We start from the raw sequence: 13,029 nt of genomic DNA on the forward strand, positions 1-13,029 counted from the left end.
TTCAGGGAAGGAAAAAATATATAGTGTAGTCAGGTGTTTTACTTTAAAGAAAATTATTTAAATTCGGTATTATGTAGAAGTGGTTCAACACGAAGATATTATTGTATATCGTTTTTTACATGTCTACTTCATTTTTTATGTTAGTTGAAGCATTAGTTTCTGCTGCTGCGATATAAGGTGTTGTGAACAGGGAGAAAACGCTGTTCAAGCGCAACGCCCGTGGCGAGTCATTCCCCTTCGTAATCCTGCCCAAGCTCACTCGATAACACAACGCAACAGATTTAGACAAGTCAGAGTTAGACGACGCGACAGTTGACATGTACTTGTAGACGGCGAAATGTTTTGCTACTTTTTCGTCATAATAATGTGTATGTTCACAAATAACATCTCAAAACAGATTTTTCAATAGTCTTTAGGTCTACAGTTTTATGCATCTGGTCTAGATTTAGTTTAGTGTATTCAGTCAGTAAAGATAACTTAAGTGTAAATAAATCAGTGAAAAGTGTAAAGATAAAAACCATTGTTATTATGTAGTGTTTCTTAGTTTTCCTCATTCGTCACATCCGCTCAGAATATTCACAAATTTTAAGGTAAGCTAACACCTTTAAAGTTACTCAAATAAGAATTATTGTTCAGAAAAGTCTACAACGTAAAATTTATGTTGGAATTTTGAATTTAGAGGAAAACCACTTTTTCCCCTTCAAAAGTGTTTAAAGGGATAAGGATTCCGCTACCTTCAGTAGACTCGGAAGCAATTTACACTGGAATCTCGATTTTACGTACGCTCACGGTCGCTTGGATTGCATTCGTAAAATCGTTATCTTCATAAAATTTTAAACACCCCACCCCGTGAAGATACATGTTATAATTTATTGAACGGAATATATATATAATATAAAATAGTAAAAACAATGACTGCCGTCTTCCCTCTACCCTCCCCTGCGTTCCCCTTATTTTTTTAGCATTCCACAACTTGCCTCATTGCACGAGTGATATAAAAGTGACATCACAGCGACTAAACACAGTTGCACCACGCATTGCATCATGTTAACTTTTGTGTGGTGACAGTAGGTTGTCCGACATGCCTTTCTTGGATATATTTCCTTTTCGTAAGACGCGTGCTACTAAAATAAATTTATATTTGAGTTTGCAAACTTGTCCACTCCTTGCCAGAGACGACTGAACACAGACGAGACTATCCAGGGTAGGGTTGATGAGCTGGAAGCATGGGCGCAAATCTGTAGGATTTCCAGGGGGGGCCCGTGAATTTAATTTAAGAATTTTGCGCTAGAGGTCAACCGAAACAAGTCTTCTCTGGATATTAAGCTCGTATGTTATACACTTTATTTTTACGTAAGTGATATTAACAATAAAGCAGAGCAACATATGTTTTAGTAATTATCAATTAATGACTATAGAAGTGATCTCTCAAACATGTTTGAATAATTTGCTAACCTAAATACATAAAATATCCATGAAAAAATCTATAAAAATAATATACGTGAATATAATGCAAATAGATAACACCCCACCCATACATTACCATTTTCCAAAAGTGTTTATTCTAATTTCAATTTAAAAATAAATGATTAAATTAAAATAAAACAAATATTTAAGGGGGGCTCCCATACAACAAACGTGAAAACAGAATAAAATTTCACAAATGATGTATTTCTGTTGCCGCTATAACACTGCGCCCTAAAAACCCAAAGCGCCACAGCTAATAAACGGATCAACATCAAATGAACGATCGAATCATATTAAAACTCTTAAAGACTATTTTATTTAGTAAAGGCATCAACCAGGTAAAAAAGAAAAAAAAAATTTAATGACACAAATGAAAAATCTCGGAGATAGAACTATGAAATTTATCCTACAGCTAATTGAACCACATACATTTCTCGGCTTATATTTAGTATAATCAGTATTTTGGCAGTGAATTATTTAGTTAAAATATGCCTCTTGATTAGTTATTAAAGAGACGCGTTTGCTTCCTTATTAACTTAAATACGGATGTGTAACGTTTAAATACTTCTTTCTCACTCTTACTTCTGTTTACTCGTGCAGTGTTGCAGTTATCAAATAACAAATGTTATAAAGTGATTATCGGCCATGAATTGTGAAAATTATCGTTTGATAATAAAAGGGGAGTGATTTTAAATTCCATATTGACGAGGAAAAAAATTATTCCATGTATATTCACATGTAACGTACAGAGCAGCTAGCCTTACAGAATGGAGATGAGCTAAAAAATTCCAGAAAATGGTATATAAGTTTCAGTTCGTAAATAAACTAAATTCTGCTATAATTACTGTTAAAGTATTAAGTTGTTTATTTACTGGAAAAAATAACGTTACATAATCACTTAAATAAAATATATATTACCTAAATAATAGTCACTACTTATAAAACAATCAAGCTTATCAGGTGAGAATCAGATTATGTTTTCCATTTCTTCCGCGTCACGAACTTATCCATGTTGATGTTTGCCAAGAAAGCAGAAGACTGGGGCACACGAGAGCAAAACCACTTTAAAAACAGACTACCTGAAACCTATAATACTGTCGTTTCAGATGACAAGGTAGTGTGGGTAACAATAGGGAGGAAAAGCTAACGGAACCCTACCCTAGCTTCTTCCTTTGGAATGAACGTTTTCTGGGAATTAAGGGTTTCAAAGTTCTCACTGGAAAACTCCATACCATGGCTTTCGCAGAAGGGGTAGGGGAAAATAACTACGGAACTCGAAGGTAGGAATGCAAAGCATGTCAAAGTGTCTGTCGTCGTTGTAAATAATAATAATATATATAAATATATATAAATATATATAAAAATATATATAAATATATATATATAAATAATATATATATGTTGTGTACACCATTAACTTTAAAATCACGAAGTGGGCCCCCCCAAGGAGGGGCCCATTAATTCCAGGGGGGGCCCGGGCCCCCCTGGCCCCCCCGGGATCTACGCCCATGGCTGGAAGAATTCCCTGCCTTGCATTTTTATGGACTTCACCTTATCATATTTATCAGTTAATCTTTAACAGATCGGCTTGAAAAATATTAATGAACGCACTTTTAGTAACATAATCGAGGAGAACAAGCACACAGTTCAGTGTACACCTGTATTGTTTCATAAAAGTGATCATAGGTAGGGATTGGAAAAATTCGCGGTTTCAATGACCACTAGGATATACTCCACGATTCTCTATGTACTCGGGCAAATATCACCTGGCTATTGGCTACCGACTCGGGACACCTGTTTATTGCGATTATTATGATTCGATACTTCTTTTGTTGAGTGTTTGCCATTGGCTCAGAGTCCTTCAGGTAAATTGCGGTCCAATCACTGACGCAGCATTAAGCTAAACGAGTTTGGATTCCAGCCTGTCTCGAAAGGAATCCACGAATATTTACGGTCTCTAATCATAGGCTTATTTGGTGAAGAAAAACGCTGCTCTGTAACGACAGACATCCATTAAAAACACAGTACATTTTAGTGCGAGAAGCCCTTGAATTTGTGATAGCCATAGGGAATTATTTGTTTGTATAGTAAGTTAAAAAAAGCTTAGTTAAAAACCCGCTCGTCACGTCTACTTGCTGCGTCACTTATACCATTTTTGAGCGTTTTTTACTGGGAAACCGATGCAGCGAAGGTAATGAATGCGACACATGTCAAGATAATGCCTAATGGCATGGGTTGCTGGATATTAGCGGAAAGGAGAGGAAGTAGCTAGGTAGGGGAGACCGGGGCTAGTTGGCTACAGGGGTAAGTTGGCACAGTGCTAATAGTTCGAATAATTACCGACAGATAGCATAACGCTCTTGTATGTAGGATCACACAGACCAGGTCCCTAGATCCTGTTGTTTTCCGCCGCGAGTCTTCACTATTACAAACAGGAGACCATTTTCTTTACTTCTACGTTTGGTGAGTAAAAATTTTGTCTTACAAAGACTTGGATATAACTTTTATAATAAATTATATATTTTTAAAACAATATTTGTGTATAACATTATAACGAGCTAGTTTTAAGAAGCAATTACTAAAATAATGTAAATATATTCCAATTCTTTCGTTCACTCAAGTAAGTTTTAAAAGTTGCTGTGGGGCTAGTTGGCACATAGATGGCGGGGCATGTTGGCACATGTGCCAACATGCCCCGGACACTTTCTCGCGATTCTAGATCTTCCAAAACGAAACGCATTGTTATGAGTAAAAGGTATAAGCTAGCACTGGAATGAAATAGCATATTTTTTAGAAATTCAAACCATTACATACATTATTACAAGTAGGAAAGACAACAAAATATTATAGTTTTATTAATTGGATATCATTTTTTATTTTAGGCTTCAACATGCGCACCTACAAAAGAACAAGTAATAGATGCCAGACTTCCCAAGACGTTGTTTTAACAGCAGTAAAGAAAGTTAAACTCGAAGGGAAGTCCATCAGAAGCGTAGCAAAGGATTTTGGAATTCCATTTCGCTCTTTGGCTCGATATTGTAGCAAAGTAACTGAAGAAAAACTTATTGCTCCACAAGATACCCCACCTCTTACAATTGGCTACAAGAAACTGAGACAGGTAAGGGCTTTTTAAAAAAAATGTTATGTTGTCGACCTGAATAAATATATCAATTAGGAATTTAAAGATGCTTAATGGCTTGTGGTTGTTTTTTTCAGGTTTTTACAAACGAACAAGAGAATGAGTTTGCTGATTATTTGAAGAAAGCAGCTGATATTTATTATGGATTGTCACCAAAGGAAGTCAGGAAATTCGCATTTGAATATGCAGTGAGACTTAAGGTAAGGTTTCCTTCTTCTTGGGCTGACTGTGAAATGGCAGGTGCGGATTGGTTTTCTGCATTTTTAAAACGGCATCCTACACTTTCTATAAGAACACCTGAAGCGACCAGTCTTTCAAGGGCTACGTGTTTCAATCGCACTAATGTGAAAGCATTTTTCGACAATTTGAAAGACGTTATGGATAGATTGAAAATTGGGCCTGGAGATGTGTGGAACATGGACGAGACTGGTATCACTACAGTGCAAAGACCAGACAGAGTAGTTGCACGGAAAGGTTTTAAGCAAGTAGGTAAAATTACTTCTGCCGAAAGAGGAACTCTAGTTACTGTAGCTGTTGCAGTATCTGCGACAGGAAATCATGTGCCACCATATTTTGTTTTCCCTCGCGTCAATTTTCGTGAATATTTTCTGAAAGGAGCGCCTATAGGTAGTTCTGGAGATGCAAATGCTACCGGCTGGATGAAGGAAGCAAATTTCGTCAAATTTGCACATCACTTCGTAACAAATGTTAAGTGTTCCAAAGAAAACCCATGTCTGTTGCTACTTGACAATCACGACTCACATCTTTCAATTGAAGCATTGGACTACCTTAAAGATAAGGGGGTCACTGTCCTTTCTTTCCCTCCACACTGCAGCCATAAACTGCAACCATTAGACCGGAGTGTATTTGGCCCTTTAAAGAAATTTGTGAACAGTGCCTGTGATTCTTGGCTGGTGAACCATCCTGGGAAAACAATGACTATTTATGACATACCTGAAGTTGTAAATGCTGCTTTTTCTAGTGCGGTTACGCCGAGAAATATTTTATCTGGTTTCAGAGTAAGTGGGGTATCACCTTTCAACCCTGATGTCTTTAATGATACAGATTATCTTGGTTGTTACGTAACAGACCGCCCAGCACCTGACGAAAATGATGTTGACAGTGGAGAATTGCCTAATTCAGACAACACTGTTCAATGTAGACCAAATGAACCTGTAATCATGGAAGCAGGCCCTTCAAATATGCTGATTGTACAACAAACTGAGGAAGAAGCTGATCAGGAAACGTCAATGGACGTAACGAGCAGGGGCTTACACGAAATCGCATCACAAGATAAGGAAATTGTAGTTGATTCTACGTGCAACATAAGCCCAGAAATGGTGAGACCATTTCCCAAAGCTGGTCCAAGGAAAAATAACCGGGTAAATAATAGGAAAAGGAAGAGTGAAGTGTTGACAGATACTCCAATAAGAAATGAATTAGCTAAAAAGAAATCAGATATTGATAAGAAGAAAGGAGCTAAGAAAAACTTGTTTGGAAGTTCGAAAGATACAGTTCAGAATCCACGCAAGTCTAAGGTGAAAATGTTATGCAAGAAAAAGAAAAACATATGTGTCAACACAGCAAACAGCAGAGCCAGTAGGGAGGATACATTATGTCTTCTTTGTTTAGGACCATATTCCAAAAGCCGGCCCGGTGAACAGTGGGTGCAGTGCGTCGGTTGCAAAATGTGGGCCCACGAAGATTGTTCGGATAATAGCGTGCAATTTTTGTGCCACAACTGTAAGAAATGTTAGAAGACTTTGGCTCATGTTGGATCAACCAGTTAAAATTTAGTATAAATATTTTCATGATCAGAATTGGCATTCTATTAACATTTTACTGTATGATAGGCTATACAGAGAAAAATACTGTAGGTAAAATTGCTAAGATTTTAAGATTTTGTATTATTAGCATTAAAAAATACGGAAATTGGATATATATATATATATATATGTATACTTATATATATATGCGCGCTAATGTATGTTATATATTTAGCTTAAATAAGCAACACATTCGTAATATTATCTATGATTGTATTTCCATAAATTTGTGATATCTGTTAAAAAAACTTGAAGGCAATCGATAAAATTTAGTAATGAAATAAAATAAAGATACATGCAAAAAAGTAATTAGTTGTAAAATTATTCTATATATCCCTGTATATATGTAGATATATGTAGCCTATACATATAGGCACATATATACACATATATGCTCAATTTTGTAATGTGTGCCAACATGCCCCTACGTGTGTGCCATCTTACCCCGTTCCAGGGGCAAGTTGGCACACAAGCAGTGGGACAGTTCATTATTAAATAAACCATTTTATGACTTTCAAACTGCGATTGTTGTGGCTCAAATATATTGCTGAAATGTAGATACTTGAACTGCCATAAAAAAATTTCACATTAACAACATTGAAAAAATTATATAAATGTTTTATTAAAAAGTGTGCCAACTAGCCCCGGTCTCCCCTACTCAATATCGTTTCTTTCTCTCACGCATCACAAGGTTTCAAGCTCAGTTGCTATGCTCACGAGCTGGAAATGTTGGAATGGGTAAGGAATGTTGAGTATAGTTCATTTGCAGTAAAATTAATATTTTTACAGCCTTGACATAATTTTTCAATCGAAGAAATTTCGAACTTTGCGACAAATAGTGTACCTAGTCCATTTTTTTCTTTTCGATTTTGAGTTTGATGACGCAATAACGTATACAATATTCACTAACGGTAAATGGATGTAGTATTAGCTTAAAAATATGAATACGCTGTGCATTAAAATTAATATTTTTATATGTTTTCATAGTTTTTTAAATTTTTTATTAAATATATTTTGGTGTCAAATTTTCCGAATTTTAGATGGTTCCTGAAAAATGTATTCGTAAAATCGCGGCTTCGTTGAGTCCGGGCTCCGTAAAATCGAGGTTCTAATGTACTCTTAATTCTGAAGTTAAGTACTGAACATGTTATTTAAGGGTTTATCAGGGCCGTATTTACGCGCAGGCTATCTAGGCTGTAGCCTATGGGCCCGCACCACAAATGGGGGCCCGCACCACACGACACGAAAAAAAAATTATACTGCGACGTGGATCTTCTTATATTCTTAAAATATGCGTCGACATAGTGTCCAGTTGTTTTGTGTGGATTAATTGCGCCGAACTAAACTCTTCTGTGGAAAGCTGATATATGAGTTATGTCAGCATTTAGAAATTTTCGATTATTTTCATTGGTTTTGGTGTCACTTAATTCCTTAACCTCTAAATACTGTTTGGTTAAATTGTCTAGTTAAATAATAAACTAATTTTTTCTGCGCTTTTCTATCACTAAATAAACTTATAGTCCTCGACTACTGAATCCATCTGTGCTAATTCTAAATGATAAGCAATTATGATTCATATCTAAACATAGTAATATACATTTAATTGTGAAACAATTTTTGACTATAATTATAAGCGTAGTTCAGGTGTTACATTTAAAAACAACTGTTTTCTGACTGTGATAACATATTTAAATCGCTTCTCTCCCAAAGTTGAATCTTTTGACCAACACTTTTTAAACTTTATAATTATTTTAATTTAATTTGTACGCGACATTTATTTATGGGTAAAGAGAGCAATTAGTTGAAGGACTGTATTCTTGATATCCGTGTACCCGAGACGCTGCAAAAGTATAAGGACTGTATTCCTGCATTTTTGTTGCTAAAAATTCATTTGTTTCAATAAAATAGTTAATAATTAATTAATAAAGTAGCCAATATAGATTTTTTATGGCGAATGAGTACTGTAGTCTAGTATTTTAGTAACAGGACAAAAAATTTTAATAGGGTCAGAACTGGAACTATTTTATGGCTAGTAACAAGCCGCAGTTGTCTTCCAAAATATTAAAAATACTTCATACCCCTAAGTCTGGCCCCCCCCTACAAATTATCATATGGGCGCCCTTGGGCTATGCACAGAGAGCTCAAACTCGAACTTTTAAAACATTATTATTTCCGAACTGCGCAAAAATTCTATGATAAATGTGCCATAAGCAGAAACCCATATATTTCATCACTGGGCGAACAAGATCCAGAGTTGCATGGAAAATATAAAATGCCAAATTCAATCTTGGCTCACAGACCTCCGTAGTGTGCTGTGGCTGGCTGAACGATCGGCCAATCAGTCTCCCGCGAGTTGAACTTAAATTATAGACATTAATGAAATAATTTGCTAATTCAAAATGATCCGAAGCACGCAGGTGTAGGTTTGTCTCCCGGGAGTTCCACTGCCTGTGCTGTTAGGGCTGACTCCCTATGTCCGATGGGCATGGCCCGCCTGGCAGGCTTCACCTCCAGTGCCGGTTGTGTTTCTGAAAGACATGGGATTTTGAATTGCAAGCTTGCAACAAATACCAAAATGCGAATAGGTCTTGACTTAATTCACCTGTAACTTTATACACCGACAGTTCCTCTATATTTAACTAGTAGTATAGTAGTAGATATTAGAGATTTGTAAATCAGTATTAAGTCCTAGATACTAAGTAATAGTCATAAAAATATATATTTCTAAAATAATAATTTAAAAAAAAACTAAAAAATAATAATAAAATAAAAATAATAAAAATAATATTTATAGTTATTATTGTAGTTTTATCTTAAGCACTGCACGTCCATCCATGAGTTGGGTGTTTGCATATTTTCGTAACGAAATGCCTAGTTTGTAAGTCATTTATCTGTTACATGTCTTAGTTTCTTAGTTTTTTAGGTGCTGACTGGCGGCGGAGTGAGTGGTCAGTGCAACCACTCACCACCAGGGGCGCTTGCGTCCCTGGTCACTAAATCCAGTACTGGACAATTAGTAAAGCGGACCACAAGTCCAAGTGCCCAACCCCCGCATGGTAGACTCTTTTCTACTCTGTCCAACACTTCATCCAGACCATCCTCTATCTCCTGTAAATTCCTAAACGTAATGCATGCCAATTTGCATCCCGCATGAATGTGCCCAGGGTTTTCCCTGTGTCTATGCAGGTTTTACCTGGGCCCAACCTATCTCTAGTTATAGTCTAGATTTAAGAGTGAGGGGAGTTAGTCATGGCGCCAATCGCTGCCATGGCTGGCCAATCCCCTCCTAGCACATGATGCATGCGACCCTCTCCCTGCATGGCTAATCCCAGCATGACTAGGCGTATAGGCTTCGGCCTGAGACGCACCTAGGTCCCTCCCTAACCCGGACCCCTCCAAAATACACTTAGTTTTAGTTAGGTTAGGAAAAAAAAAAAAAAAAAAAAAATCCCCTCCACTTTTGATTCAAGTTTTACCTTTAATTACGAGACGCGTTTCTCCGCGGGACACTTCGCGCCGCGACTGCAGACGGATCGTTTGATTATCGGCGAGTCGACGAGACTTTGCAAAACTTCCATCCGGCCGCAACCGACTATGTAGTCGCCTAATTGAGGGATGCTATCCCTAAAATCTTTTCAAGTAGTTTAGTCCGTCTGCAATGTAATAGTTATTTTTTTTAGCTTTTAATTTTTTTTTGAAATTTATTATTATGAAGAAATCATCCGCGTCCTGCCGCGCAATTCGCGAGCTCCAGACCCCGGGCTGACTCCACGATGGCAGCGTGCTGGGCAACTCCCCTGTTTTGGTGAGTGATAATTCGCGAACCCTCCTTTTTCCCTTTAAATTTTTTTTTCGGGCATTTTCTGCCCCATAGACTGCCTGTATACCAGTTCTAATCAGTTTTGATTTGGACTGTTGCAGACAGGGTTCGATGACCGGGAGAGATTGATACTCTCATCTCGTGGCCTCCCCCCCCTTCCCTGTTCCGTGGGAAGAAACATTAGAAGAAACTTTTCTACCACCCGACGTGATTGTTTGAAGACCCCGGGTGGTAATGTAATTTCAACATTTCCCCTTTACCTAGCGACGTACTATCTCAGCCGGATGACCAACTCACCAGCGACCAGTGTTTTTCTCAAGAAATTGTAAAACTAATAGAACTAATTATCAATGTAATAATCGAATCCATCCAACTTTGGGTGTGAAAGTCATAATGCAAATGTTTATATGTCAAACTACGAATGTAAACTGTTCTCAATAAGCATAGGCCGGCCTATTTTCGTTTTCCTTTTGTTAATTTTTGAAAATTGTTAAAACCTTTTGTGTGTATGGTAAAATAATGGAAACATGATAATGAATCAGGGCAAATAAAACAGGGAAACTATAGATCAAGTTAATCGTGTAGTTTTATTTTATTGATTATAACGATCCTACAACTTCCCCTTCGCTTGTTACTGGAAGTTCCTAAATTGTGTTTGTTCCCACCTCGTGTCGCCTCTGGTAAATCATTTCATTTAACGTATTTTGTTTCCAGCTTGTTTCCAAGGCTCTTTTAATTAATTCCAAATAATTCTATTTTGAGGCACGAGGGGTGTTACACTATAATGAAAATATAAGCTCACGGCAAACTTGTATTGCGATAGATTAAACAAGTTTCACTCGCCTGTGTAATCTACACTCGCTGAACGAGTGATGGCATTAGGTTTTTTTTCCCCCCTCTCCATAGATTAACCAGTAAACTCGCTGAACGTGACTCGCCCAGGCCAGTTCTTTTATTCAGACAACACCGCAGCCAGAGTGTCGCGGACTAGTGTGCAGTATCCCGCTGTGAGCGACTCAGTGTAACTGACGCAGCGAGGCAGTGGCCCTGGGCTTTTTACTTCCTACTTCCGTGGAGACCCTCCCGTGGAGAATACAAAACAACTAACTCTTTCAAGAAAAATTGTAAGCCAGCCTGGAACTTAAATTTCGACGGTATATTTACTAATTTCTCTTAAGAAATATAAAATTATTTTCTGATAAATCATCTTCAGGTAGGTTTCATAAAGGGCAATAAAATATTTAAAGAAATTTCAAATGTGAAATCATGAATTTAAATTTGCATTGACAAACACACTAATTTACATGCTAATACAATTTCCATGTTCCTTTTCCCATTAATAACCTTGTTATAAAAATTACTATACAAACAAGTAGAAATAAAATTTCAAAGCGGTCATAGGACTGCCGACAGAAGTGAAAACGTTTTCGCAATTTTTACGAAAATATATTATCACACAACAATTTTTTTCTTTCGCGTTAGTAAACTAACTCCTACATTATTATAAAATACGCATTGCATAGTAATTGTAGGTATTAAAAAAATTATGATGTTCCTTATTATTAGGTTATATTGCTACAAAGACTCCGTTTTCTTCGTTTTTAAAACTATATATCTATATGAGAATATTAATATATTTTATGCTCACTTTTTACTGCACAGTAATCGTATACTTAAGATTTAAAAGCGCAATAAGTTATACTAATAGGAACAGATATAGTGTTGTCGTTAACACGTCACGTGACCATGTCGATGACGACTTAGGCCGGCCACGCACGCTCCGGTTTTCCTCAGAGGTCTGCCTCAAGGCAGACCTGAAATGGGGGGTGCGCCCACACGTTAGGGTCTCCTAGAGTTACCTTGAGGCGTATGTGTCAGTAGTATAGATGGCGTAAACAGACAGTGCTCTCGCTGTCGTTGGATTGATTTTAGCAACGGGGTAACGGGGAAAATGAAGACACGGAAAGTAAAACGAAAAATGTGGTGCAAATACTGGTTAAAATAAAGACAAGAATATTAACACATAATTTTGTTGAATGAGCTAAGATTCGCGCCAAAAGATTGGCATAGTTACTTAAGGATGGACGAAGATACATAATTGAAACTCTTGTTACTTGTGGCACCAATAATTGGGAATTTAGGACATCCAACAGGAAATCAAACAGATGGAAATACCACAATGTCGGCTCATGAACTTCGTCGGCACCACTTCCACTTTTCTTCGAATTCTTCACTTTTTTTTCGCTTCTTTGCGGATGTTGCTTCTAAAACTATTATCTTTTTAATTACTACATCTTTTTTGGCAGTAGGCTCTATTTCTTTCATTTTTCCCACTAATCGTCCGTATGCAGTCCCTCTTCCGCGATCATGATATTCTTTCGCTTTGCTTTCCATAAGCAAGGAGAATCCTTGTACAGTTTAATAAATTCCTCCAATACTTGGCGTGTACGAGAAGACATGGTTACCACAGAAAGTATTGGGACTAACCTCACTCGCGGATGTAGGGGGAGGCAATGACAGGTCGCTTCAAGGTCTGCCTCATCTCTGGTCCACACGCACCGGAAATGTGTGAGTAAGAGGCGTACTTTGAGGCGAACGAAGGTATTTTCGATTTTCACTCCGGTCGCCTCTTATAATGGTATTTCTATGATACCACTTTATAAATATGTTACTATTTGCAATGTTCCAGTGTTATTGCCGAAATACCTCGCGTGAGTAAGCCTTGTGCTGCTATCTGGTGATCCTAACAAGAACAAGCAACATTGGCTGCTTTAATT

At 37.2% G+C, this 13,029-nt stretch overlaps 2 protein-coding genes across 2 annotated transcripts in view; one reads left to right on the forward strand and one right to left on the reverse strand.

The window, feature by feature from the left end:
• LOC134533821 (trypsin-2-like) overlaps positions 1-13,029 on the reverse strand; it is a 55,005-nt gene that overhangs the window by 40,578 nt on the left and 1,398 nt on the right. The gene's annotated exons all lie outside the window — the stretch shown is intronic.
• On the forward strand, positions 3,751-6,527 carry LOC134533819 (uncharacterized). The gene is made up of 2 exons (XM_063371499.1): positions 3,751-4,585; positions 4,684-6,527. Exons 1-2 carry the CDS (start codon positions 4,358-4,360, stop codon positions 6,361-6,363), a joined length of 1,908 nt encoding a protein of 635 aa, XP_063227569.1. The 5' UTR covers positions 3,751-4,357; the 3' UTR covers positions 6,364-6,527.

This window comes from Bacillus rossius, chromosome 7 (assembly GCF_032445375.1).
Source record: "Bacillus rossius redtenbacheri isolate Brsri chromosome 7, Brsri_v3, whole genome shotgun sequence".
Taxonomy (NCBI): Eukaryota; Metazoa; Arthropoda; class Insecta; order Phasmatodea; family Bacillidae; genus Bacillus; species Bacillus rossius.